This window comes from Centropristis striata, chromosome 3 (assembly GCF_030273125.1).
Source record: "Centropristis striata isolate RG_2023a ecotype Rhode Island chromosome 3, C.striata_1.0, whole genome shotgun sequence".
NCBI classification, from domain to species: Eukaryota; Metazoa; Chordata; class Actinopteri; order Perciformes; family Serranidae; genus Centropristis; species Centropristis striata.
This window is the reverse complement of record NC_081519.1, coordinates 45,203,887-45,231,569: the sequence shown is the minus strand read 5'-3', so window position 1 is coordinate 45,231,569 and position 27,683 is coordinate 45,203,887. Positions and strand designations below refer to the sequence as shown.

Here is a 27,683-nt window from a genome sequence, read left to right as displayed (position 1 = left end):
AAGTTATTATAATTATTATTATGATTATTATGATTATGATTATTATTATCATTATTATTATTACTATTATAGAGTGTGGGTTGGAGAGCTGGGCGTACCGTTCCTGGTCGGGTCAGAAATCTGCAGCAGGTCCAGGAAGTGCGTTGCCAGGGCGATGTCTCCCATCTTGGCGTCGTCGAGGATCTGGACTCTGATTCGCTGAGCCAGAGGAGGAAACTGTTCGATGAAGGAGATCTCCTCGTTCCAGACGGGACAGCTGGTGGCGCTGGCCACCGACGTCTCGCCCTGCACGCCAACACACAGCAGAAAATACTGATTTAATAGTGAAGTTTAAAAAAAAAGTCCTTTAAATATTTCTGTTTGCTTCCATCACAGAAGACGAACAAGTTGTTTTCACGACTTTGACTGAAGCAGATTTTGGGAGAACTGGATAAGATTGATGGGATACACCTCTAACTTTAGACCTGATTTTGTGTAAATAAGCAGCAGAAACACTTTAGTGTCAAAAACATATAAAACACGTAAAAATGTATGAAGAAAGTTTAAATGTATTTGATCTATAAAGGATGCAGAGAGGCACATGTGCTGAAAATTTCAAGCGATTCCATGAAAGTTAACTTTTATTAATCGGATTATGAAAATTATTCGGGGTCAGAAACGCCTCAGCCGTAAAATTACAATTTGTTAAACTATGTTACCAGGAATTCATGAAAAAAATGTATTGATGTGAATGCACATCAACTCACCTACATGAGTAGATTATGTCAACTTTTAGTGAAACTTTGTTCATTTTTAGATTAAAATAAAATAAAGAATCCCACCCATGGTCCTCTCAGGAGGAGTTAAAGGGTTAAAGTTCTCAGGATGTTCTGGTTCTGGTTCTGCTAAAGAACAGAACGTCTCCGGTACCTGCTGTCCAGCGAAGGTGACTTTGACGTAGGGGTCTATGAAGACCGTCCTGTCCGTGACCTTTGACATCTTGGCCATCAGCCCGGCGTCCATGGTGGGCAGACCCTCGGCCCGGTAGATCCGGACCCGGAACCGAGCCCACGGACGCTCGGAGGGCATCCCGCGAGGAAGCAGCAGGTTCCTGCAGACAGAACCTCAGTGTGATGTTCTCTCTACAAACACGACTTCATTTTTAAATATTTAACCCTTTAAATGTTTTTGTCATAACACCACCATGTTTTTAGATGAAAAAAAACAGAAAATATGAATTATTTTCAATAAACTACATGCAAAGTAAAAAACAAGTTGAATTATTGCAGCCTGGAACTTGTCAATGATCAACACTGATTTAGTCAGTGACTAAATACTCAGTCAAATACTCACTTACTGTTTTACTGAGAGCATAAAATGTGACCCTAAAAAGCAAATACAAATATATCATACATTATTATATTCTACTTTCATTGGACTGATTTTTTCTCCTACGTCTGACTGAAGAATGAGAAGCTCAACCTGCTCTGAGTTTCTGAAAGATTTCTAAAATATTTATGTTTTCTCGTTTTTATGACAGCTGCTCTAATACATTTTTAAACACTATATATAAAGAGGAGGATACAGATATAGATGGTAATCATTATATTCATTTATATTTAAGCGCCAGTGTTGGTGGCTTGTTGGTGGCGTGTTGGTGACGTGTTGGTGAAGTGTTGGTGGCGTGTTGGTGGCGTGTTGGTGAAGTGTTGGTGGCGTGTTGGTGGAGTGTTGGTGACGTGTTGGTAGCGTGTTGGTGACGTGTTGGTGACGTGTTGGTGGCGTGTTGGTGGCGTGTTGGTGAAGTGTTGGTGGCGTGTTGGTGGCGTGTTGGTGGCGTGTTGGTGAAGTGTTGGTGGCGTGTTGGTGGCGTGTTGGTGGCGTGTTGGTGGCGTGTTGGTGAAGTGTTGGTGGCGTGTTGGTGGCGTGTTGGTGGAGTGTTGGTGACGTGTTGGTGGCGTGTTGGTGACGTGTTGGTGGCGTGTTGGTGGCGTGTTGGTGAAGTGTTGGTGGCGTGTTGGTGGCGTGTTGGTGGCGTGTTGGTGGCGTGTTGGTTGGTGAAGTGTTGGTGGCGTGTTGGTGGCGTGTTGGTGACGTGTTGGTGACGTGTTGGTGGCGTGTTGGTGGCGTGTTGGTGGCGTGTTGGTGAAGTGTTGGTGGCGTGTTGGTGGCGTGTTGGTGGAGTGTTGGTGACGTGTTGGTGGCGTGTTGGTGACGTGTTGGTGGCGTGTTGGTGGCGTGTTGGTGAAGTGTTGGTGGCGTGTTGGTGGCGTGTTGGTGGCGTGTTGGTGGCGTGTTGGTTGGTGAAGTGTTGGTGGCGTGTTGGTGGTGTGTTGGTGGCGTGTTGGTGGCGTGTTGGTGGCGTGTTGGTTGGTGGTGTGTTGGTGGCGTGTTGGTGGCGTGTTGGTGACGTGTTGGTGGCGTGTTGGTTGGTGGCGTGTTGGTTGGTGGCGTGTTGGTGGTGTGTTGGTGGTGTGTTGGTGGCGTGTTGGTGGCGTGTTGGTTGGTGGTGTGTTGGTGGCGTGTTGGTGGCGTGTTGGTGGCGTGTTGGTTGGTGGTGTGTTGGTGGCGTGTTGGTGGCGTGTTGGTTGGTGGTGTGTTGGTGGCGTGTTGGTGATGTGTTGGTGGCGTGTTGGTGATGTGTTGGTGGCGTGTTGGTTGGTGGTGTGTTGGTGGCGTGTTGGTGATGTGTTGGTGGCGTGTTGGTGGCGTGTCGGTGGCATGTTGTTACTGACTTCTCGATGTCCTCGCTGGCGCCGGACGTGGACGGTGGCGGCAGACTGGGCATGCTCAGAGCGTCCCCCTTCATCAGGACGCTGAGGCTGGCCTTCACGTAGCCTTTGATCCCTGACCTGGTGTCTGCCGGGTCCGTCAGAGGAGCCCACTTCTGGTAGAAACGGTGGTCTGAGAGGTCAGAGGTCAGAGGTCAGAGACAGTGATCAGATCTCTGAAAACATGTAAAACTAACCCCCAAAAAATTGTAAAATCTCCCCAAAAAATATGTGAAATTCCCCGTGAGGGCGGAGTTACCTGGCTGGTTGTTGACGGTGGAGATGTCGATCTTGAAGCTGCCGATGTGGGTCATGAGGAAGGCCAGAGTCCGTCTGTGGAACACCTGGAGGAGCAGACGGCTTCAGGTTCAGCAGCAGAAACAGCAACTACAGCACATTATTTACTTTAATATATATGTATTTTATTTATTATTTATGACTTTCTTACCTTTATCTCTATGACTTTATCAAAGAAGATCTGAGGAGGATCCTGGAACTCAAACTGGAAGTTCTGAAAGAGGAGAAACAGATTGTTTATATTTTATTAACCTGGTTTTATTTAACCTTTTAACTGCCTGTTCAACCATCATTAGAGCACATTTACAGTAACAATATCTCAATGAAAGGAGTCTTTAACTCCTGTCTTTAAATCATACATATATATATGTATGTATATATATATATATATATATATATATATATATATATATATGTATGTATATATATATATATATATATATATATATATATATATATAAATGTATATATACCTCGTTGTAGAAGGGACAGTTGGTGGATTTCTGTGTTGCTGTGTGTTTCTTCTGTCCTCCCACTCTGATGAAGACAGCAGGGTTGATGTTCACTCCGACCAGCTTCTGAGCCTCCAGGATGTTCACGTTCACCTGTGCACACACACACACACACACACACACACACACACACACACACACACACTTTAGTGATGTAGCTTTGTGGTTTCTTGTGAATGTCTGGAGCTCCGTCTGCAAACTGAATCTAAAAACCACCGCATCACTTCGAATCAGGTCTTCTGAGGTAAAATAAGGTCCAGGTCATGTTTATTTCTAGATTTCTTCTTACCTTCTACACAACCAGGACTGACCAAAGAGCTTTACATAAATGAATAACAACAAGAAATCCAAAAGATACATAAATTAATAACAATAAAATCAAAGATAAAATAAAAAAAGACAGTTTCATGTAGCAATATATGAAATGAGATTTACAATACAACACACAGGTTCAACTGTAAATAACTGTAACCTATAAATACTTGATGAAATGTCATGAAATATAAAACAACATTTAATTTGGTGAAGATCTCGTTATAATTTATTTAGGACTCTAAGTTTAGAGTTAAAGATTCACCTGGAAGCTCTGGACCCTCGGAGTCGCTGCAGCAACGTTCCTGGACCTCGGTCTGCAACGACTACACACACACACACACACACACACACACACACAGGTCAGAGGTCAGAGGTCAGGGTGGTGGCTCGGCGCTCAGATGAACAGAAGGTCAGTGAAGGCACCAACCTGAGCAGAGGAGTGAAGATGATGTCCAGAGACTCCAGGTCCATCAGGTCTTCATCAAAGTCATCATCGTCTTCATCGTCGTCTTCGTCCCCGGTCCGGACGAGGCTCCGCCCCAAACGCCGCGCCTCTCTCTCCAGCTGGCCGGGGCGAGCGACGATCAGCTGACTGACGGGGAGAGAGAGAGAGAATAAAAACTCAGTGTGTTTTATTATCTGTTAGTTCAGGGCTCGAAGGAAGATTTGGTTTCAGGAGACGAAGAGCAATTTTACATTTTTCTGGGGGCAAATTTACTTTTTTTTGTAATTTTACATATTTTTGGGGGTAATTAGGTCCTGGAGTCTGACTGATACTTGTCCGATATTTCACCCGACATTCTCTTTATTATCTCTTCGTAGATACTCCGGTATCAGTATCCAGTTTTTTAAATGGTGTGTGATTTGTGTAGTTTTGAACCTTTCAGGGTCGTTGAATCCTTCGTTCCTGATGATCAGAGCTGATCTGTGGATGAAAGAAGAGGAAAGTCTGTCAGAGCGCCTCCTGCTGGTCTGGAGCTACAAACTAAACTTCAACACAAACAAACTGGTTTCCTTCTTAGTTGAACCAGACAATAACATGAACAAGAAACTGAAGAAAACAAGGAGGTCTAATAACTGTTTCTCTGTTCTACTCTGACATAAATCTTAAACAGACAGACAGGCAGACAGACAGAAACAGACAGGCAGACAGACAGACAGACAGACAGGTTCGTACTCGTCGTTGTCTTGGACTTTGAGGAAGTCGAGCCCCTCCCAGCCTCCTGCTGCTCCTTCCACCGGGTGGTACCTGATGTCCAGCTCTATGTAGATCTGAACACAGAGGGAGGGCTTAGAGAGAGAGAGAGTGTGTGTGTGTGTGTGTGCGTGTGTGTGTGTGTGTGTGTGTGCGTGTGTGCGTGTGTGTGTGTGTGTGTGTGTGTGTGTGTCCTTACATCCGTCAGGCTGTAGTTGGCGTCAGACAGCGGTTCCCGTAGCAGCAGCCTCCCTGATGAGACCACATGCTGCAGACTGATGACCAGCTGACCCAGCAGTCTACACACACACACACACACACACACACACACACACACAGACACAGACACAGGTGAAGCACAACAAAGTCAAACAAAGTAAAAAGTACTAAAGTTTCAGGAAAATTTAAAAACAAAAGCAAAGAAATCAAAGTTGAATTAAAACGACTCTTTTTCTTTTTTGGGGGGCAAAGAAATTTCTTTGCCCCCCAAAAAAGAAAAAGAGTTCATCTTAATCCTGCCCGGTAAATCCATCTTCAGCTCCTGGTGGTCGGCACTCTGACTGCTGGATGTGCACGCTCTAGTCACGGAGGGTTTCCACTCAGCATATCAGACCGCCATTAACCACGGGACAGGTAGACAGGTAGACAGGTAGACGGATAGACAGGTAGACAGGTAAACAGGTAGGTAGATAGACAGGTAGACAGGTAAACAGATAGACAGGTAGACAGGTAGACAGATAGATAGATAGACAGGTAGACAGGTAGACAGATAGATAGATAGACAGGTAGACAGGTAAACAGATAGACAGGTAGACAGGTAGACAGATAGATAGATAGACAGGTAGACAGGTAGGTAGGTAGATAGATAGATAGATAGACAGGTAGATAGATAGATAGATAGATAGATAGATAGATAGATAGATAGATAGATAGATAGATAGATAGATAGATAGATAGATAGATAGACAGGTAGACAGATAGACAGGTAGACAGGTAGACAGATAGACAGGTAGACAGGTAGACAGGTAGACAGATAGACAGGTAGACAGATAGACAGTTAGATAGATAGATAGATAGATAGATAGACAGATAGACAGATAGACAGGTAGACAGGTAGCCCGGTTAGCCGGCGTTAGCTCAGTGGCTAGTTAGCGAGACGGACCAGTGCTTCAGATTATATACGCAGTGGTCTATTTAGCCCAAATATGTTCATATGACATGCAAACAACAATCTGTTTTCATGTTGACAACAACTCTGTTCTACAGAAACACCAAGGTGACGAAAACCTGCGCAAAGATTGATATTACTTAACTGGAAACAAAAGGCAGCAGCAACTAATGCAAATCTTCTGACAGATGTTATGAGACATTTAGAGAAAATCAGATTCTGACTGAAAAATCAGGAAACAAAGTTCTATAGAATTTGGCCGTTTATTGATTATTTTAACCAGAACACAAGTTACAGAAGAGCTCTTATTAGAAGGAAAGAACTTTTATTTATTTTATTTTATTTTAATGTATTTTTATTCCTGTCTCTGCTTATTTTTATTTATTTTTTTTACTTTTGAAGAGTGTATACATGTTTGGGTACATATATAGGTATAATCTTTTTTTTTTATTTTTTTTATTAATCTCCCACATCTGTCTACTTCCATAAATATACAACTTAAATGACCTTTTTTCTTCATTTTTTCCCTTTTCTTATTTTTAAACACTCAATATTGTTGATGTTTGGTTGGTAGTATTGCCATTGTTATTTATTTATTGTTTGTTTGTTTGTTATGCTACACGACCATTGTTTCTTCTTTGTTGCTGTTGCTATTATTGCCCAATTGCTGCTTGCCACACCTGCTTGTTTGTTTGTTTGAAACTAAATGGAAAAACCAATAAAAAATTGATCACAAAAAAAAACAACTTGAATGACGTTTTAATGTAAATGTGTTGGTGTCTGTAGTGTCTGATATGTTTTCTGTTCAAAATGAGGAAATCAATAAAAAGAGTTGAAAAAAAAGAGAGAAAGAAACACCAAGTGGCTCAAATCAGCATGCTAGCTAGCTAGCTAGCTGCTATCTGTGTTTCCATCAGTGTTAGCGGCCAGCTAGCTCAACGGTGTGAGAGCTGTTAGCCTGCAGTCATCTAAAATATAAACAATGAACCAAGAATAATACTTTATTGATTGTATTGTATTCTCAGTGAGAGCGAGGTGAAACTGATGTTGTGTGGAACTGCAGCGTCAGTTAATTTTCTCATTGAATCTACAGGATCCACGCAGGTCACATGTTCTGCTTCAGAACGGTGAATTTCTCTGAAAGGTGAGTGATTATTTTAATGTCTGGAAAATGAAAGTGTTTCTGTTTGTAGGAAACTTGAGTTTCTATATTTTCTGGTTCTTGTTTTCACAAAATAAAACTCTCAGCTTCCAGATATTAATGAACAATATAGAAACAAACCAGACTTTTGGTTTTCAACTCAGAACTTTTACTGATAATTAGGTATTTTTTACATTGTTTACTGTGTGTGTGTGTGTGTGTGAGTGTGTGTGTGTGTGTGTGTGTGTGTTACCTGTTGGAGAAGACTTTGCTGCAGTTATAAACGCTGATGGATAAAGCTTCATCTCTGATCTCTTTACCGTAGTGAGGCCAACGGAAATGCTGCACACACACACACACACACACACACACAATATGACAGAAAAGTTTATTTATGTCAGTAATTCAATAACACATTCTATAGATCCATTACACACAGAAAGAAACATTTCATGTCTTCATTTATTTAATTTATTCTAATTATAATGATTATATCTTACATTTAATGAAGACATTAAATTCACTGTCTCAAAAATAAATGTGAATATTACAAAAGACCAATTTTAAAAGATGTGTTTAATATGTAAATGTTGTTTAATATGAACAGTCTGTCGTCTATATGACTCAATACTTGGTTGACTTGAACTAAATGGACTTTTCTATAATATGTGTTGATGTTAGAGGATAAATATTTAATCTGAAGGAGAGTAGAGAACTTGTTTTTACATTTAAAGCATGATGCTCTGATAAAAAGGTCTAAAACCAGATCAAACAGTAAATCTGAGGGAAATGATCTTTAGCATGGACAGATAATTAACCTTGACAAGATTTATTAAATTAAGATTATTAAATCTAGAAATAAGCATGTTGAACACTTAAAATAAGAAATTAACTCTTAAAACCAGATAAATTACCTAACACTTTAAATCTAAAGTTATTTTATCTTGGTAAGAACCAAATAATGTGAAGTCTGGCTTTAGATGGCTCAGTTATGTGAATTATATCCAAACATCAGTGTTTCAGAAAGGAAAACAAGGTGACGGACATGGAAGAGATGTCCTGCAGCCAGAGGTAAACAGAGAAAAACTCAAACTACAGAGAAAAGATAAAGACTATTTCTGTCTGTTCTCTATATTCTCTACCACATCATTCATCACCATGTGCAGGTTTTAAGGACACACACACACACACACACACACACACACACACACACACAGGAACACACCTGGTCACACCTGAAGAACAAACAGCAGCGTGACTCAGAGGAACAAACAGAGCTGCTGCTGTTTCTCGTCCCTCAGAGTTCCTGTAGTTATTTTATCTCCATGTCTGAGGTGATTGAGGTGATTGAGGTGGTGTCTGGTTGGGTGGAGGCTCCAGCAGAACAAACATCTCCTACCTTTGTTAAACCACATTAAACCAGAACCAGAGGGATCAAGAGACTCTGGAGGTGACGTCTGGTTTTAGATCGTCACGTAATCTCTTAGTGACAGTTTCCACGGTGATCACATGCTGGTGGATTAAACACGGAGACGCAACTGTGGCCGCCGTCAATAACTGTACACAACGTCAGCAGCTGATCATAAACAAACCAGCATGGCTAATTATGCACAGAGTCTCTGCTGATCATAAACATCGTGATGGTGAATTAACAGCATCACTAACTGTGCACAGAGTGTCTGGTGCTTGTTGTAAACAAACAGAGATCGCTAAGTGAACACCTCCTGCAGCAGCAGCACATACACACTGTACTGCTACAGAGCTAACTGTTAGCCTGTTAGCACATACACACTGTACTGCTACAGAGCTAACTGTTAGCCTGTTAGCACATACACACTGTACTGCTACAGAGCTAACTCTTAGCCTGTTAGCACATACACACTGTACTGCTACAGAGCTAACCGTTAGCCTGTTAGCACATACACACTGTACTGCTACAGAGCTAACTGTTAGCCTGTTAGCACATACACACTGTACTGCTACAGAGCTAACCGTTAGCCTGTTAGCACATACACACTGTACTGCTACAGAGCTAACTGTTAGCCTGTTAGCACATACACACTGTACTGCTACAGAGCTAACTGTTAGCCTGTTAGCACATACACACTGTACTGCTACAGAGCTAACTGTTAGCCTGTTAGCACATACACACTGTACTGCTACAGAGCTAACTGTTAGCCTGTTAGGGGGTTAACATCCCCTCCGGCTCTGCAGCTGGGAGAGACTGCTGCAGGAGGACTGTGCCGATTCGACTCGTTAAGAAGAGTAAGAACGATTCTCCAAAAGTCTCCAATAACACCAGAAAAAGGCTCCAATAACACCAGAAAAAAGTCTCCAATAACACAAGAAAAGTCTCAAATAACACCAGAAAAAAGTCTCCAATAACACCAGAAAAGTCTCAAATAACACCAGAAAAAAAGTCTCCAATAACACCAGAAAAAAGTCTCCAATAGCACCAGAAAAGTCTCCAATAACACCAGAAAAAGTCTCCAATAACACAAGAAAAGTCTCAAATAACACCAGAAAAAAGGCTCCAATAACACAAGAAAAGTCTCAAATAACACCAGAAAAAAGTCTCCAATAACACCAGAAAAAGTCTCCAATAACACAAGAAAAAGTCTCCAATAACACTAGAAAAAAGTCTCAAACAACACAAGAAAAGTCTCCAATAACACCAGAAAAAGTAGCTGGATTTGTCTCCAGTCGCTTTCTTGAAAAATAGTCTCTAAGGGGGTCTGAAAACTCACTAAAAATGCATTGAAGAAAACAACAATTAATTGACCAAGAAGGAACAAAAACACCAAAAAAGACATATAATGACCAATAAAAAGACACAAATGTTAATGATTTTGGTTATTATGAATAAAACCATGTTAAATGTCTAGATATCAGCTCTTAAATTAAACTCTTATCAGATATTTTTGTTGTTATCATTATGTTTGTCCAAACAAATGAATCTTTAGTTGAACCAGACATTAACATGCATTGAAGAAAACAACAGCTAACACATTTGACGAGGAGTTTTTAGAGTGAATTTTCTAGTTTTAATTAGTTTTTATTTTTTGTAAAATGCTTAGTTTTAGTTTAGTTTTTATTAGCTTTAGTTTATTAGTTTTAGTTTAGAAAACGAAGGACATTTTCACTTTAATTTTAGTTAGTTTTAGTTAGTTTTGTAACCACAAAATACAGTTTCAGTTAGTTATCGTTTTTTAAAAACTTGTTTTTATTTTTATTTCAGTTAACGAAAAAGTTATTTTGTTTTTTTTTCGTTTTCTGATAGCAACTAATTAATTTGATTAATTGATTGGTCGTTTTGTTGATTTATTTGTCCAGGAGCCGAAAACAGGTTTCAGTTCAATAAAACACAATCACGTCTGGAGGTGTGAGTGTGTTCAAGGAGCAGCTGTGTGTGTGTGTGTGTGTGTGTGTGTGTGTGTGTGTGTGTGTGTGTGTGTGTGTGTGTGTACTGTAGGAGTGGTACAGTTTCTTATCAGATCCATTAAAATAGTTTCAATCTGAAGCTGAAAAACAACTGCAGGAACACACACACACACACACACACACACACACAATGGAGGTGATCTGAACCTGAGCTTCTACCTGAACGATGACCTCGTCGTTATGACATCATCATGGTTCTGTGCTCTGATTGGTTCAACAGTTTACTGACCTCATTGAAGATCGCCAAGTTCTCACACTGAAGGACTCTGGTCTTATGGGTGAAACCTGGAGACAGACAGGTGAGAGACAGACAGGTGAGAGACAGACAGGTGAGAGACAGACAGGTGAGGGAGAGACAGGTTAGAGAGAGACAGACAGACAGACAGACAGACAAGTGAGAGACAGACAGGTTAGAGACAGACAGGTTAGAGACAGACAGGTGAGGGAGAGACAGGTTAGAGAGAGACAGACAGACAGACAGACAGGTGAGAGACAGACAGGTTAGAGACAGACAGGTTAGAGACAGACAGACAGACAGACAGACAGACAGACAGACAGACAGACAGGTGAGAGACAGACAGGTTAGAGACAGACAGGTTAGAGACAGACAGGTTAGAGACAGACAGGTGAGGGAGAGACAGGTTAGAGAGAGACAGACAGACAGACAGACAGGTGAGAGACAGACAGGTTAGAGACAGACAGGTTAGAGACAGACAGACAGACAGACAGACAGACAGACAGACAGACAGGTGAGAGACAGACAGGTTAGAGACAGACAGGTGAGGGAGAGACAGGTTAGAGAGAGACAGACAGACAGACAGACAGGTGAGAGACAGACAGGTTAGAGACAGACAGGTTAGAGACAGACAGACAGACAGACAGACAGACAGACAGACAGACAGGTGAGAGACAGACAGGTTAGAGACAGACAGGTGAGGGAGAGACAGGTTAGAGAGAGACAGACAGACAGACAGACAGGTGAGAGACAGACAGGTTAGAGACAGACAGACAGAATAATTTTTACTGTGTTTTTTGTGTTTCAGGCCCGTGGAGTGACCGTCAGAGCAGATTATTTTAAGTTATTAATAAACTGATTGAGGTGAATGTTTTGGGTTAATTCTACAGATCTTCCCCATAAACAAACAAACATTACATAAATAAATAAATGACCACAAAGAGACAACAAAAGAGGCTAAACAACAACAACAACAACAAGTCTGTTTGTTTTTCTCTGATCTATCAGAGACGATCAGTCACACATCAGTGATGTTTAACTTCATCTATAATATTACATCATAGTTATTATAATATTACATCATAGTTAATATAATATTACAGGATCATCTCAATAAATCAGAATATTATATTAAAGTCCATTTAGTTCAAGTCAACCAAGCATTGAGTCATTTATATTAAACAACATTTACATATTAAACACACTTTTAAAATTGGTCTTTTGGAATATTACAGTTTTTATGTCTTCATTAAATGTAATGTAATATATATATATATATATATATATATATAAATACATATATATATATATATATATATGTATTTATATATATATATATATATATATATATATAGATAGATATATATAGTACTATGCAAAAGCCTGTTTTGATGAGACGCTTTTATTGTGAAAGGATGAAAAGAGACTTGATGGTTTTATAATTGTTATTGTAACTTTCAGTTTGTTAACTGTTGTTTTATTCATTTATAACTTCATTCTCAGCTCGTTTCACTTCGCTGATAAACAGTCAGATAATTAAAATTAAAAATACAGTTGACTGATATTTCAAAAGTATTTTCTATCACCAAAACGTGCTCGTTTCAAGTATTTCTGCTTATTTTAATGTTACAGTCTGGCTTTTCAAGACACAATTGCTCAAAATTATTAAACTATTTTTGTTATTAAGACATCATTGTTTTTCCAGTTTCTAGATATTTTTACTTATTTTGAGAATTCCTGAAAGAAACATTAACTTACTGCTCTGGAAGATAATGTGACTTGTTTCCAGCATGTATTTACTTTATTCTAGTTATTTATTTCTTATGTTTTGTCAGTTGGTTTTGCAGTTTTAACTGTTAATCTGAATCTTTAAGGGAGATAAAACTGTTTTTAAGAAGCTGTCGAGGAGCAGAAGGAGAATATTTACATTTTTATCATGAAGGAGAAGAAGAAAACAGCTTTTAGTGAAAATACTCAAGAAAAGAACTGAAGAGAAACCAGATAAACGGTCAGAGGACGTGAAGAAGACAGTGAGAGTGTGTCTCTGTGTGTGTGTGTGTGTGTGTGTGTGTGTGTGTGTGTGTGTGTGTCTCGCTGTGTGTGTCTCTGTGTGTGTGTGTGTGTGTGTCTGACCTCTGAAACACAGGTGAACCTTCCTGTCTGATCGTCCCGGCAGGTTGGAGATCCTCCTCAGGTTCACACTGATGGACATGATGCTCACCTGTCCACCTGTCTGTCTGTCCACATCCTGTCTGTCTCTCTGAGGACCTGTCTGTCTGTCTGTCTCTCTGAGGACCTGTCTGTCTCTATGAGGACCTGTCTGTCTGTCTGTCTGTCTGAGGACGCGTCTGCTCGCTGCAACAGCTGGAAACTAACTGAGTGTTTCTGTTCACAGGTGAGGGAGGAACATCAGAGAGTGTGTGTGTGTGTGTGTGTGTGTGTGTGTGTGTGTGTCTTCGTCTTCTAAGGAGGAAACTAGTCGAGCAACTTTATTTGCTTCTCAAACATTAGAGGACCGCCCTAACAGACACACACACACACACACACACACACACACACACACACACACACTCTGTGGTGAAGCAGAACGAAGTCAAACAAAGTAAAAAACTTTCTAAAGTTTCAGGAAAATTCTGAATTTAAAAAACAAAAGCAAGAAAAGTTGAATTAAAATGACTCTTTTCTTAATGAAGTCTGGTTTTATTCTCGTTTGGACAAAGACAGAAGTCAATTATTTTATTTTGTAAAAAAAAAAAAAAACAAGATCCAGAAAACACAAACAAGGTCGCTACAGGTCAAATTTAAGCACTTTTCAAGGTTTTTCCAGGTGAATTCTTCTCCAGAACCTCACAGCTGTTGTAAACTACATTTAATAATTATTTCACTTGTTTATCACATGAAGTTAAAGTCGACGTGTCGTCTTTATGGATCTAACTCTAAAGGACTTTATCCACATTAAAGGATTCCAGCAGCAGGAACCTGCAAACTGCTGATTCTATCCAGGATATTTATTCATTTTTACCTGTCAAATCTTTTTATTTTCTTCTTGATTCTTCACCTGGAATTAAAGATAAACAAGCTAAACTTCATAATCTTTCCAACAGCAGCAGCTCAGAGACAGCAAACAAACATGTTTTTAGTTGTTTTATTATTATTGTATTCGATAAACAGACATGTTAATGGTTGAACTTTATTATTGTTGTATTCAGTTTACACTGTAAAAAAAATCTGTAAATATCAGCAAATACTGTCGTTTGTAGAATGAGAATGAGAAGAAAACCCTTCAACTAGAAAACATGAAAAATAAAGACGACAACAAAAATAAAAGGCCGTTACAGCAGAACTTCAATCTACAGAATCTGAATTATTGGCAATAAAACTAAATGAGATTAAACAATAAACACAGAACAATCTGACTGGTGCTCCGTTTATTATTTATTTGGCTTTTTATGAAGCTTTCAAGTTTTCATTTGACTCCCGACGACTGTTTCCATGGTTACGATCAACGACTGTTTCCATGGTTACGATCAACGACTGTTTCCATGGTTACGATCAACGTTTGGACGTTTTAACTTGTTTTAACTGGAAGATGAATTTAAAAGTTTTGGAATTAACAATAAGTTTCCGTTTGATGAAACACTGAGTGGTTTGTGTTGAGAAGTTGAACGTGTTCGTTAATAAAATGTTTCCTGTAGAGACTTAGAACATCTGAAGGAAAAAACCAACAAATAACAAACAACAAATACCCCGTTACACAAAAAATAAACTAAAATTAAGCATTTCCCAAAAAATAAAAACTCATTAAAACAAACTGAATCTGAAAACAAAAAATCACAACAAAATTAAAACTAAAACAAATGAAAAATCCTAAACTGTTATAACCTTGCTCCAGAGGCCATGCAGTCTCTGTCCATTGGGAACTCGTTCTCCTGATTATTCTGATAACACCTGAATGCAGCATGAATGTTTTACTCTCTTGTGATGATATAATTAGTGTAAAATAACTGTTTTACATCAGAACTGAACTAAATGTTTCAGGGTTCTTCATGATGAACCATTTCACTAAGTTTCATGTTAGTCGGGCCGCTAAGTTTTCCATAATCCTGTTGACAAACAAACAAGGTAAACAGCCTCCTCAGCAGCTGTTATTAACATATCAACAGATGTGCTGAGTCAGCTGTTGACTCAGCACATCTCTTCATATGTTAATATGTTCATATGTTCATATGTTAATACGACCAGGGGCCAGATCCACTACAGTGTTCTTAAGTTTTAAAACTTAAGAAAATTCTTAAGAAAAAAAAAAGATGTTCCTAAGAATGTTCTTAAATGTCTAAATGTCATATAGGAACTTCTTAGTTTTCTCACTTAGATTTTTAACGTTGATCACTCGCCAGAAAAACTGTGGGCCTATAGAACCTATATTCTAAATCATTTATATATATATATAAATATATATGTGTATAATTGTGTAATTAAGAGGTGATCAGGGAGTTTAAGAGGATCTTTTCTGTCTCTCAGAATAAAATAATACATTTGTTAACAGATATTTGTCTCGTGCTAAACTAAATATTAAAGAAATCAAATAGTTGTCATAAAAATGTGTTCAAGTAAATAAATATAAACTTTTCTTTCCTCTGCAGCTGTTTTCAGACTGCTGAGGGTTTCTCTTAAAGTTATGAAGAAATATGAGAAGAAATCAAAGAACTTTTTAAGAATCTCATTTGTTCTCAAGTTCTGTCTGAGGAAGAACCTGAAGAAAACTAAAGGAAAGATCAGAATTTCTTCATGAATATCAAATCTTCTTATGTTTTGTCTGAAGAGCAAAGTTAATAAAAAAGGAGCTTTTTCTTCTTAAGAATTCTTCTTTTGAATCGGCTCCAGATCTGATCTGGATCTCTAGGAAACATCTGAACAAACACTTTCATCTTCTCTTCTTTCTAGGAAACTGATCAACATTTTCTCTGAAATCTCACGAGAAGTTTCAGAAGATAAAGAAGCTGAGGAGACGCTGTGAGCTGGTCTGTCCAGGTTCATCTCGTCTCTTCACAGTTTATAATCATTAATTAAAACATCTGATCCAAAACCAGCAGACGGAGAGACGCAGCAACACTGTTGGTCCTGAAGACAAATTCAATCTGCTTCAACTCTGAACACTCTACGACATGTTTCACACATGAATCATTCCCCAAACATGAAACATCTCAACTACAAAGATTTCACTTTAACAAAAATGGAGCCTGGAAATAAAAACCACCCACAGGAAAAAAGGTTTAAAGGTGATTTAAAGGGTGAAAGTGATTTAATGTGGCAGCAGATGGAGCGTTGGCAAAAACTCTTTAATAAACTTTAATAAGAAACTGAAGCTTCGCTGCAGGAAACGTCATGTTTGACACAATCGGACAATAAGTGCCTTTGTTTTCATTCCAGCATTCAGAGAAAATCTTTGGTAAAAAAACAGCAACATTCAGCAACATTCAGCAACATTCAGCAACGTTCAGCAACATTCAGCAACATTCAGCAACGTTCAGACTCTCAGTGTGAAGCTCTAAATGTTTAAATCTTGTATTTTTATCTCGTGACTCCTGGATGAAATCAAGCTGCGTTCAAGGACACAACAACAGCGTCAGACAAACCTTCAGTGTTTGTAAACAGTCAGCAGTTGATTTAGAATGAATGATGACATAATGACGACCTGTACAGGTGATCCTTTCTAAAGGTTGAACAGAGTTTAACAGAGTTATGAAGCTTCATAAACCACTGAGAGTCTGAACACAACGTCTGCAAACATTCAGCATGAAGAGCCAGCTGAGGTCACGATACAGGCTAAAGGCTAAATGCTAATGCCTAGATGCTAAAGCCTTAAGGCTAGAGGCTAAAGCCCAGAGGCTAAAGGTTACACCAAAGCCTAGATGCTAAAGGCTAGAGGCTAAAGGCTACAGGCTAAAGCCTAGAGGCTAAAGGCTAGATGCTAAAGGCTAAAGGTTAGAGGCTAAAGCCTAGAGGCTAAAGGCTATAGGCTAAAGGCTACAGGCTAAAGCCTAGAGGCTAAAGGCTAGATGCTAAAGGCTAAAGGCTACAGGCTAAAGCCTAGAGGCTAAAGGTTACCCCAAAGCCTAGATGCTAAAGCCCAGAGGCTAAAGGCTAGAGGTTAAATGCTAGAGGCTAAAGCCTAGAGGCTAAAGCCCAGAGGCTAAAGGTTACACCAAAGCCTAGAGGCTAAAGGCTATAGGCTAAAGGCTACAGGCTAAAGCCTAGAGGCTAAAGGCTAGATGCTAAAGGCTAAAGGTTAGAGGCTAAAGCCTAGAGGCTAAAGGCTATAGGCTAAAGGCTACAGGCTAAAGCCTAGAGGCTAAAGGCTAGATGCTAAAGGCTAAAGGCTACAGGCTAAAGCCTAGAGGCTAAAGGTTACCCCAAAGCCTAGATGCTAAAGCCCAGAGGCTAAAGGCTAGAGGTTAAATGCTAGAGGCTAAAGCCTAGAGGCTAAAGGCTAGATGCTAAAGGCTAAAGGTTACACCAAAGCCTAGATGCTAAAGGCTAAAGTTGGCTGTTCTAAAGTGTTACAGTAAGGCTACGATAGTAAACATTTATTAATAAGGCTAGAGTAGTAAAGCTATGATAGAATATATTTATAGTCAATATTTCAGCATTTAGTGCAACAGCAAAGTGCTAAAGTATCAAAACCTGATTAATAAAGCTAGTCAGAGACACACACACACACACACACACACACACACACACACACACACACACACACACACACACTCTCTCTCTCTCTCTCTCTCTGATTGGCTACAGTGGTGTGTGTGTAGTTCCTCTGGTGTCCACTAGATGCTGCTGTGATATTAAACTGTCTGTTGGTGAAAAACATCCAACATTTACAACACAGAGTTTACAGAACAGTGTGTGTGTGTGTGTGTGTGTGTGTGTGTGTGTGTGTGTGATCTGCATAGTTAGCGTTAGCGTTAGCAGCAGAGAATCAATAATAAACTACATTAATTTGATTCCAGCAAGTGAAGAAAAGTGATTATAAAAGTGATAGAAAAATAAAAAACAAAGAAAGAAAGTGGGGAATGTTCCCCTGGCGTGTGATTGGCTGACAGCCACATGCTGCGTTGTGATTGGCTGACAGCCGCGTGCTGCGCTGTGATTGGCTGAGCTGTGGTTGGTCCCTGGAGGCGGTCTGGTCCTGTTTAAGGGTTCTCGGGGGTCTTGGGGGACACTTTGGGTTTGGGTGGATCAAAACCTCTCATCTTAAAATAAGAGACGAGCTGGTTGGGAACCTCAGCGAGGACAGACTGAGCCAGAGACGCCTGGGGAGCCTGCAGACAGACAGACAGGGAGACAGACAGGCAGGGAGACAGACAGACAGGGAGACAGAGAGACAGACAGGCAGGGAGACAGACAGAGAGGCAGACAAAGAGACAGACAGGCAGGGAGACAGACAGACAGGGAGACAGACAGACAGGCAGGGAGACAGAGAGACAGACAGGCAGGGAGACAGACAGAGAGGCAGACAGAGAGACAGACAGGCAGGGAGACAGACAGACAGGGAGACAGACAGACAGGCAGGGAGACAGAGAGACAGACAGGCAGGGAGACAGACAGAGAGGCAGACAGAGAGACAGACAGGGAGACAGACAGGCAGGGAGACAGACAGACAGACAGGGAGACAGACAGGCAGGGAGACAGACAGAGAGGCAGACAGAGAGACAGACAGGCAGGGAGACAGACAGACAGGGAGACAGACAGACAGGCAGACAGAGAGACAGACAGACAGGCAGGGAGAGAGAGAGAGACAGTGAATTTTATGTCTTCATTAAATGTAAGACATAATCATTATAATTAGAATAAATTAAATAAATGAAGACATGAAATGTTTCATTCTGTGTGTGATGGATCTATGCACCCTCACAAACCTTTATCTTATCTGTGTTTTATATTGATTATATGTTAAATAAAAATACAAAACCCCTTACATCCTTGAAGTTTCTGTAGGGGACGAACTGGACGATGTCCCTGGCGACGGCCTCGCCCACCGTGGACCTCAGCACGCCGTCGTCTCCGTCCAGCAGCTCCATGGCCTTGAAGTCGGCCGGCCCCACCCCCACGATGATGATGGACAGCGGCAGCCGTGAGGCCCGGACGATGGCGTCCCGGGTCTGATCCAGGTCTGTGATCTCCCCGTCAGTCAGGATGAGGAGCACAAAGTACTGCTGCAGGGACACAACAACAGGGTTAGGGGACACCAGGGGTTAGGGTACACCAGGGGTTAGGGTACACCAGGGGTTAGGGTACACCAGGGGTCAGGGGACACCAGGGGTTAGGGGACACCAGGGGTCAGGGGACACCAGGGGTCAGGGGACAACAGGGGTTAGGGTACACCAGGGGTTAGGGTACACCAGGGGTTAGGGTACACCAGGGGTTAGGGTACACCAGGGGTCGGGGACAACAGGGGTTAGGGTACACCAGGGGTTAGGGGACACCAGGGGTTAGGGGACACCAGGGGTTAGGGGACACCAGGGGGTTAGGGTACACCAGGGGGTTAGGGTACACCAGGGGTTAGGGGACACCAGGGGTTAGGGGACACCAGGGGTCAGGGGACACCAGGGGTCAGGGGACACCAGGGGGTTAGGGTACACCAGGGGGTTAGGGTACACCAGGGGTTAGGGGACACCAGGGGTTAGGGGACACCAGGGGTCAGGGGACACCAGGGGTCAGGGGACACCAGGGGGTTAGGGTACACCAGGGTTAGGGGACACCAGGGGTTAGGGGACACCAGGGGTCAGGGGACACCAGGGGGTTAGGGTACACCAGGGTTAGGGGACACCAGGGGTTAGGGGACACCAGGGGGATAGGGGACACCAGGGGGTTAGGGGACACCAGGGGTTAGGGGACACCAGGGGGATAGGGGACACCAGGGGGATAGGGGACACCAGGGGGATAGGGGACACCAGGGGGATAGGGGACACCAGGGGTCAGGGGACACCAGGGGATAGGGGACACCAGGGGATAGGGGACACCAGGGGTTAGGGGACACCAGGGGTTAGGGGACACCAGGGGTTAGGGGACACCAGGGGTTAGGGTACACCAGGGGTCAGGGTACACCAGGGTTAGGGGACACCAGGGGATAGGGGACACCAGGGGATAGGGGACACCAGGGGATAGGGGACACCAGGGGTTAGGGGACACCAGGGGATAGGGTACACCAGGGGTTAGGGTACACCAGGGGATAGGGGACACCAGGGGTTAGGGGACACCAGGGTTAGGGTACACCAGGGGATAGGGTACACCAGGGGATAGGGGACACCAGGGGATAGGGGACACCAGGGGATAGGGGACACCAGGGGATAGGGGACACCAGGGGTTAGGGGACACCAGGGGTTAGGGGACACCAGGGGATAGGGTACAACAGAGGGTTAGGGTACAACAGGGGTTAAGGTACAACAGGGGGTTAGGGTACACCAGGGGGTTAGGGTACACCAGGGGGTTAGGGTACACCAGGGGGTTAGGGTACACCAGGGGTTAGGGTACACCAAGGGGTTAGGGTACAACAGGGGGTTAGGGTACACCAGGGGTTAGGGTACACCAGGGGTTAGGGTACACCAGGGGATTAGGGTACACCAGGGGATTAGGGTACACCAGGGTGTTAGGGTACACCAGGGTGTTAGGGTACAACAGGGGGTTAGGGTACACCAGGGGTTAGGGTACAACAGGGGGTTAGGGTACAACAGGGGGTTAGGGTACACCAGGGGTTAGGGTACACCAGGGGTTAGGGGACACCAGGGGGTTAGGGTACACCAGGGGGTTAGGGTACAACAGGGGGTTAGGGTACAACAGGGGGTTAGGGTACACCAGGGGGTTAGGGTACACCAGGGGTTAGGGGACACCTTTATGTGTGTGTGTGTGTGTGTGTGTGTGTGTGTGTGTGTGTGTACTTACAGCAGCAGTGTTGTCCTGTGCTGCCTGGGAGGCGATGGAGGCGACGTGACTGATGATGGGGGAGAAGTTAGTGGGTCCTGAGAGTCTGACCTGAGGCAGAACCATCCTGTAGGCCTCAACGATCCCCGTGATACCTGGAACAACCACAGGGGGCGCAGTTACACTACAGGCAACTGCCGTGTTTCCTTTTTTCTGGCCACGCCCTCTCTAAAGTCTCAGGCCACGCCCTCTCTAATGTCTCAGGCCACGCCCTCTCTAAAGTCTCAGGCCACGCCCTCTCTAATGTCTCAGGCCACGCCCTCTCTAGAGTCTCAGGCCACGCCCTCTCTAAAGTCTCAGGCCACGCCCTCTCTAAAGTCTCAGGCCACGCCCTCTCTAAAGTCTCAGGCCACGCCCTCTCTAATGTCTCAGGCCACGCCCTCTCTAAAGTCTCAGGCGACGCCCTCTCTAAAGTCTCAGGCCACGCCCTCTCTAAAGTCTCAGGCCAAGCCCTCTCTAGAGTCTCAGGCCACGCCCTCTCTAATGTCTCAGGCCACGCCCTCTCTAAAGTCTCAGGCCACGCCCTCTCTAAAGTCTCAGGCCAAGCCCTCTCTAGAGTCTCAGGCCCCTAAAGTTTATATTCACAGTAAATAAATGTTGAGCAGCTGGAAGAAGTCTATATAAACGCTGTTTTAAAAGTTATTAGTTATCAAAATTATATGTTACAAATATGTCAGGATAAGAACTAACTTTAGAACTTCAGTAAGGTGTGTGTGTGTGTGTGTGTGTGTGTGTGTACCTTGGCAGTAGGGGTTGCTGGGGTTGAAGTTCAGAGCGAACTGGTGGTGAGCAGCCTGCAGGACCAACCAGACGACAGTTTAATTAATAAAAGGTGAAGTGATGCTGTCGTAACGTTCTGAAGGGGCGTTCAGGGACACTGGTACAGCTCAGCTCTTTAAGAACAAGCTATAAAATACATATAACTCTGCCTGTAGAGTAACTATTGTTTATCCTCAGTTTATTTCAGCTTTACTGCAGGAGCTGAGCTGGAAACAACAAGAGACAATAAAAACACACAATCTGGACAAAATTCATGACAAATGCACAAACAGACAAAACTATGAACACATGAAGAATGAGAAGATCAACCTGACTGAAGGTTGAAGATAAATCACAACATTTACTGTTGGAAAAGCTCAGAGCCTGGCCAGGTTTCTTTCATTCATTCATCCATTCATTGAATTAATGATTTCATTCATTCATTGAATGAATGAATGAATGAATGAATGAATGAATGAATGTCATAATAAAGAGACCAGTGGAGCCTGAAGAGTGCTGTGTTGTGATTGGTTGGCTCACCTGGAAGTCTGGAGGCAGTTTGGCTCCAAAACCAAACGCTGGGAAGAGTTTATCACTGAAACAGGAAACAAGAAACAAGAAACCACAACTGTTATAATATATATATATATATATATATATATATATATATATATATATATATGTATATATATATATATATATATATATATATATATATATATATATATATAGGGTTAGGGTCTACATAGGTTAGGGTCTAGACCAGGCATGTCCAAACTATTCCACAAAGGGCCGTGTGGCTGCAGGTTTTCGTTTCAACCAAGCAAAAGATTTTGACAGCTGAAGTTTGGACATGCCTGGTCCAGGGTCTACATAGTTTAGGGTCTACATAGGTTAGGGTCTACGTAGTTTAGGGTCTACATAGGTTAGGGTCTACATAGGTTAGGGTCTAGGGTCTACATAGTTTAGGGTCTACATGGTTTAGGGTTGCTGTGTGTATATGTGTGTGTGTACTAACGTGTCGTAGTCCTGGACCACGTTCCCCACGGACCACAGAGCAGACAGGTACTGGTTCAGCCCGTCTGGACTCATGTAGTGCAGAGAGTTGGGGGAGCGAGGGTCTCCGTTAGAGCCGGTGAAGTCGATGCCCACCTGCAGTCAACAAGACAACAACACGCTAATACAACTAGTAAACACACTGTTTACAGTCAACAAGACACAATAATAACTAAATAATAGTATAAAAACTACACACACTGTTTACATGTTAATAAAGTTAGACCCTAGACCCTAACCTATGGAGACCCTAGACCCTAAACTATGTAGACCCTAGACCCTAAACTACGTAGACCCTAAACTATGGAGACCCTAACCTATGGAGACCCTAGACCCTAAACTACGTAGACCCTAAACTATGGAGACCCTAACCTATGGAGACCCTAGACCCTAAACTACGTAGACCCTAAACTATGGAGACCCTAACCTATGTAGACCCTAGACCCTAACCAATGTAGACCCTAAACTACGTAGACCCTAACCTATGTAGACCCTAAACTATGTAGACCCTAACCAATGTAGACCCTAAACTATGTAGACCCTAGACCCTAACCAATGTAGACCCTAAACTATGGAGACCCTAACCTATGTAGACCCTAAACTACGTAGACCCTAACCTATGTAGACCCTAAACTATGTAGACCCTAGACCCTAAACTATGTAGACCCTAGACCCTAAACTATGGAGACCCTAGACCCTAAACTATGTAGACCCTAGACCCTAAACTATGGAGACCCTAGACCCTAACCTATGGAGACCCTAGACCCTAAACTATGTAGACCCTAGACCCTTAACTATGTAGACCCTAGACCCTAACCAATGTAGACCCTAAACTATGGAGACCCTAACCTATGTAGACCCTAAACTACGTAGACCCTAACCTATGTAGACCCTAAACTATGTAGACCCTAGACCCTAAACTATGGAGACCCTAGACCCTAAACAATGTTTACCCTAGACCCTAACCTATGGAGACCCTAGACCCTAAACTATGTAGACCCTAGACCCTAAACTATGGAGACCCTAGACCCTAACCTATGTAGACCCTAGACCCTAACCTACGTAGACCCTAACCTAAGTAGACCCTAACCTATGGAGACCCTAGACCCTAAACTAGACCGTGAAACAGTGAGGGTAATAAAGTGTTTTTAATAGATCAGGTAACAGTTTAGTGTTTATTAATGAATCTCCTGACATCAATCATCTTGTTTCCTCAAAATATTGAAACCTGATTTTATTCCCATCATGTGAAACCTGAATGTGCTCGCTGGATTAAATGTGGATATTTAACGTGTGTTGGTTGATGTAAACATACGGTGAAGTTGATCTGGCAGCCGCCCATCACGTAGTCCAGGAAGGAGTACTGAGTCAGCAGCTGGGAAACACATGGAACAAGGTTTAACCACACACACACACCTGTACACACCTGTCATACTGTATGTGTTTAAGTATACGTTTGGACGGGTTGATGACTCATTTAGTTGTCCTGGTGCTTGTTACTCTGTGCAATCACAATAAAGGTGATTCTGATTCTAGTTGGGACCAAAACAGCACATCAAATAACATGGAAGTTTATTCTATGTCCCATCAACAGAGCAGGGAACTCTGGGTAATGTAGTCTCTACCGTGAACTTCTTCAGAGAGACGACTCCAGAATTCTTGTAGCTCTTCTTCTTCTTCTGTTTGTCGGGGTGGATGCAGTCAAACGCCACCTGGAGGACAAACATCACACGGTTCAACTGACCAGCCAATGAAAACACATACAGTCATGTCTTCATTTATTCTACTTATAAGGAGTATGGCTTACATTTAATGAGACATAAAATTCACTGTCTCAAAAATAATTTAATTTTACAAAAGACCAATTTTAAAAAGTCTGTTTAATATGTAAATGTTTGTCATCTATATGACTCAATACTTGGTTGACTTGAACTACTGAGATGGACTTTTCATCATATTCTGATTTACTGAGATGACCCTGAAGATATCTATATCTATATCTATATCTATAATATCTATATCTATAAATATATAATATATCCGTCAGGTTGTATCTTTCATCTCACCTGTGAACCGCCAGCAGCTTTCTGCAGCTCAGAGACTTTAGTGGTGAAAGAACCAATCAGGTCATGAGATCCATCGCTGTCATAGTCAGAGCAGTCCACCTGCAGAGGGGAGGAGTTAATGAGACTGGAGCGTTCTGATTGGCTGTTTTAAACAGAGGAGGGTTCTGATTGGCTGCTTTGAACAGAGGCGGGTTCTGATTGGTTGTTTTGAACAGAGGAGTGTTCTGATTGGCTGTTTTGAACAGAGGCAGGTTCTGATTGGCTGTTTTGAATAGAGAAGTGTTCTGATTGGCTGTTCTGAATAGAGAAGTGTTCTGATTGGCTGTTTTGAACAGAGGAGGGTTCTGATTGGTTGTTTTGAACAGAAGAGGGTTCTGATTGGCTGTTTTGAATAGAGGAGGGTTCTGATTGGCTGTTTTGAATAGAGAAGTGTTCTGATTGGCTGTTTTGAACAGAGGAGGGTTCTGATTGGTTGTTTTGAACAGAAGAGGGTTCTGATTGGCTGTTTTGAATAGAGGAGGGTTCTGATTGGCTGTTTTGAATAGAGAAGTGTTCTGATTGGCTGTTTTGAACAGAGGAGGGTTCTGATTGGCTGTTTTGAATAGAGAAGTGTTCTGATTGGCTGTTTTGAATAGAGAAGTGTTCTGATTGGCTGTTTTGAACAGAGGAGGGTTCTGATTGGCTGTTTTGAATAGAGAAGTGTTCTGATTGGCTGTTTTGAATAGAGGAGGGTTCTGATTGGCTGTGTTGATCAGGGGAGGGTTCTGATTGGCTGTTTTGAACAGAAGAGGGTTCTGATTGGCTGTTTTGAATAGAGGCGGGTTCTGATTGGCTGTGTTGAACAGAGGAGGGTTCTGATTGGCTGTTTTGAACAGAGGAGGGCTCTGATTGGCTGTTTTGAACAGAGGAGGGTTCTGATTGGCTTTGAACAGAGGAGGGTTCTGATTGGAGGAACCTTGAGCGGCTTGTCGAGGTCGCTGCTGCAGAACGTCTGTAGAGGAACGGTGAACTTCTTCCAGGACGGATTCAGATTGTTCTTCACCACCTAAAACACACAAACCTTCATCATTATTATAATGTTCAGCATCATCTTCATCACATGACATCATGACATCATCACCAGTTATAGTTTCAGAAAATATGGTTTAAATCTTAATTATTTCTCTATCACGTCACATATTCATGACTAAATAAGCACCAACAGCTCAAAATAGAACATTTAAATGTGTGTGTGTGTGTGTGTACCTCTGTTCTGTGGACTAACTTCCACTTCCCGTCGTCTCCTTGTTTAAAGAACTCCAGGAATGGATCAGACTTCCCAAACGTATCCTGAAGAGAGAAGACAACATGCACTAAACACACTAAAATAAAAGAATAAAGAGTTAACAGCAGTCAGGAGTTTCACAAGGGCCACGATTTGATTTGGTCCTGTGCCCTTAAAAACCACCTCCGCCCTGAGGCCCCGCCCACTGCCCCAGATGGTTTTGTGGTTTCTAGTCTCCTTCCTGTCAACACAGCTTTGACTGAGACGAGGAAGTTCCTCGGAAACATTACTAGTCCTTAAATTAAATTCATTCTGGACTGAAGGAGAAGAAGAAGAACAAACTGACCTTCTTGTCCAGGTTTTTAGCCTCAAACTCCAGCTCGATGGCCCTCTTGTCCTTCATCTCCTCCGCTGTGATCTACACACAGAAACTCTTTACTTGATGCTCACATTAACTGAATATTATCCACATGATAACATGAGATTCATGTGGAACACGTACAGTGATGCTTCCTTTGCCTGCAGGTTTGCCTTTCTTCAGCTGCAGAGGCCTGGTGATGGTTTTACTGGAAACGATCTGAACACAGAGGAGTCAGTTTATCTGTCAATAAAAGACTTTAGAGGAGGTTAAAATAATAAAGACTTTATAAATGATCTAAATAAACACAGAGGAGAATAAATAATAAAGACTTTATAATCCAGACAGCCCTGTGTTTCAGTTTGTCCAGCAAACGCTTGAAACTTGATGATGTTGTAACACAAAGATGCAGAAAAATCTCTAAAAATGGTTCCAGTAAAAGCCAAATTAAAAAAATTTGCTCTTAAAGATGTGAAGCGTCTCTGAGGGCCTCAGGTCTTCAGGTCTTCAGGTCTTCCCCCAACCTGGACCACAGAGAGAAAACGACGCCTCACCATGAGGGTTTTACTTCTAACTTTAATATTAGTAAAAGGCCAGAAGACCCGAGGGTCCACCAGGAGACCCGAGGGTCCCCCAGGAGACCCGAGGGTCCCCCAGGAGCCCTGAGGGTCCTCCAGGAGACCCGAGGGTCCTCCAGAAGACCTGAGGGTCCTCCAGGGTTCAGAGGATAAAGTAAACCAGATAAACAGGCTGGACTAAGACCATGAAGAGGTTTATAAACCATTAGAAGGATCTTAAAACCAGCAGGTGTGGTCCTACCTGTCCCAGCGTTAGCTCCGCCCCCCCCAGGTAGTCGTCGTCTCCCAGGTCGTGGCTGGCGTTGTCGATGTCGTAGACCCCCAGCTTCAGGTTCTGGACCGTCTCAAAGTGGTAGTCCACTCTGAGACGCTGGCTGAAGGACGGAGAGGACGAGTTCTCCACCTGCTCCGTACGGCACAGCTGGCAGGAGACACACATGTTATTATTATTATTATTATTATTATTATTATTATTATTATTATTATTATCATTATTATTATCATTATTATTACTGATGTTATTAATTAAAACCATGTGTTAAAGACTGGGGTCCGTCCCGCTGCAGG

At 42.4% G+C, this 27,683-nt stretch overlaps 2 protein-coding genes across 3 annotated transcripts in view; both read right to left on the bottom strand.

The window, feature by feature from the left end:
• The window catches only part of fer1l4 (fer-1 like family member 4), a 38,237-nt gene extending 24,971 nt beyond the window's left edge, over positions 1–13,266 (bottom strand). The window contains exons 1-14 of the mRNA XM_059328884.1: positions 13,188–13,266; positions 11,049–11,104; positions 7,632–7,720; positions 5,269–5,368; positions 5,052–5,146; positions 4,755–4,799; positions 4,302–4,466; positions 4,137–4,197; positions 3,521–3,652; positions 3,199–3,261; positions 3,010–3,094; positions 2,715–2,883; positions 910–1,090; positions 99–285 (exon numbers count right to left, since the gene is read on the bottom strand). Coding sequence (XP_059184867.1) covers positions 99–285; positions 910–1,090; positions 2,715–2,883; positions 3,010–3,094; positions 3,199–3,261; positions 3,521–3,652; positions 4,137–4,197; positions 4,302–4,466; positions 4,755–4,799; positions 5,052–5,146; positions 5,269–5,368; positions 7,632–7,720; positions 11,049–11,104; positions 13,188–13,266 — 1,507 coding nt within the window. The remainder of the gene's footprint in view (positions 1–98; positions 286–909; positions 1,091–2,714; positions 2,884–3,009; positions 3,095–3,198; positions 3,262–3,520; positions 3,653–4,136; positions 4,198–4,301; positions 4,467–4,754; positions 4,800–5,051; positions 5,147–5,268; positions 5,369–7,631; positions 7,721–11,048; positions 11,105–13,187) is intronic.
• A 4,559-nt stretch (positions 13,267–17,825) lies between these two features.
• Positions 17,826–27,683, bottom strand: part of cpne1 (copine I) — a 33,380-nt gene continuing 23,522 nt past the window's right edge. For both annotated transcript variants that reach the window (XM_059329195.1, XM_059329196.1), the window contains exons 3-16: positions 27,358–27,537; positions 26,683–26,757; positions 26,527–26,598; positions 26,162–26,245; positions 25,872–25,961; positions 24,917–25,015; positions 24,476–24,562; positions 24,166–24,225; positions 22,813–22,946; positions 22,335–22,389; positions 21,775–21,829; positions 20,997–21,130; positions 19,034–19,270; positions 17,826–18,376 (exon numbers count right to left, since the gene is read on the bottom strand). In XM_059329195.1, the coding sequence (XP_059185178.1) occupies positions 18,248–18,376; positions 19,034–19,270; positions 20,997–21,130; positions 21,775–21,829; positions 22,335–22,389; positions 22,813–22,946; positions 24,166–24,225; positions 24,476–24,562; positions 24,917–25,015; positions 25,872–25,961; positions 26,162–26,245; positions 26,527–26,598; positions 26,683–26,757; positions 27,358–27,537 (1,491 nt within the window). In that variant the 3' untranslated portion in view covers positions 17,826–18,247. The remainder of the gene's footprint in view (positions 18,377–19,033; positions 19,271–20,996; positions 21,131–21,774; positions 21,830–22,334; positions 22,390–22,812; positions 22,947–24,165; positions 24,226–24,475; positions 24,563–24,916; positions 25,016–25,871; positions 25,962–26,161; positions 26,246–26,526; positions 26,599–26,682; positions 26,758–27,357; positions 27,538–27,683) is intronic.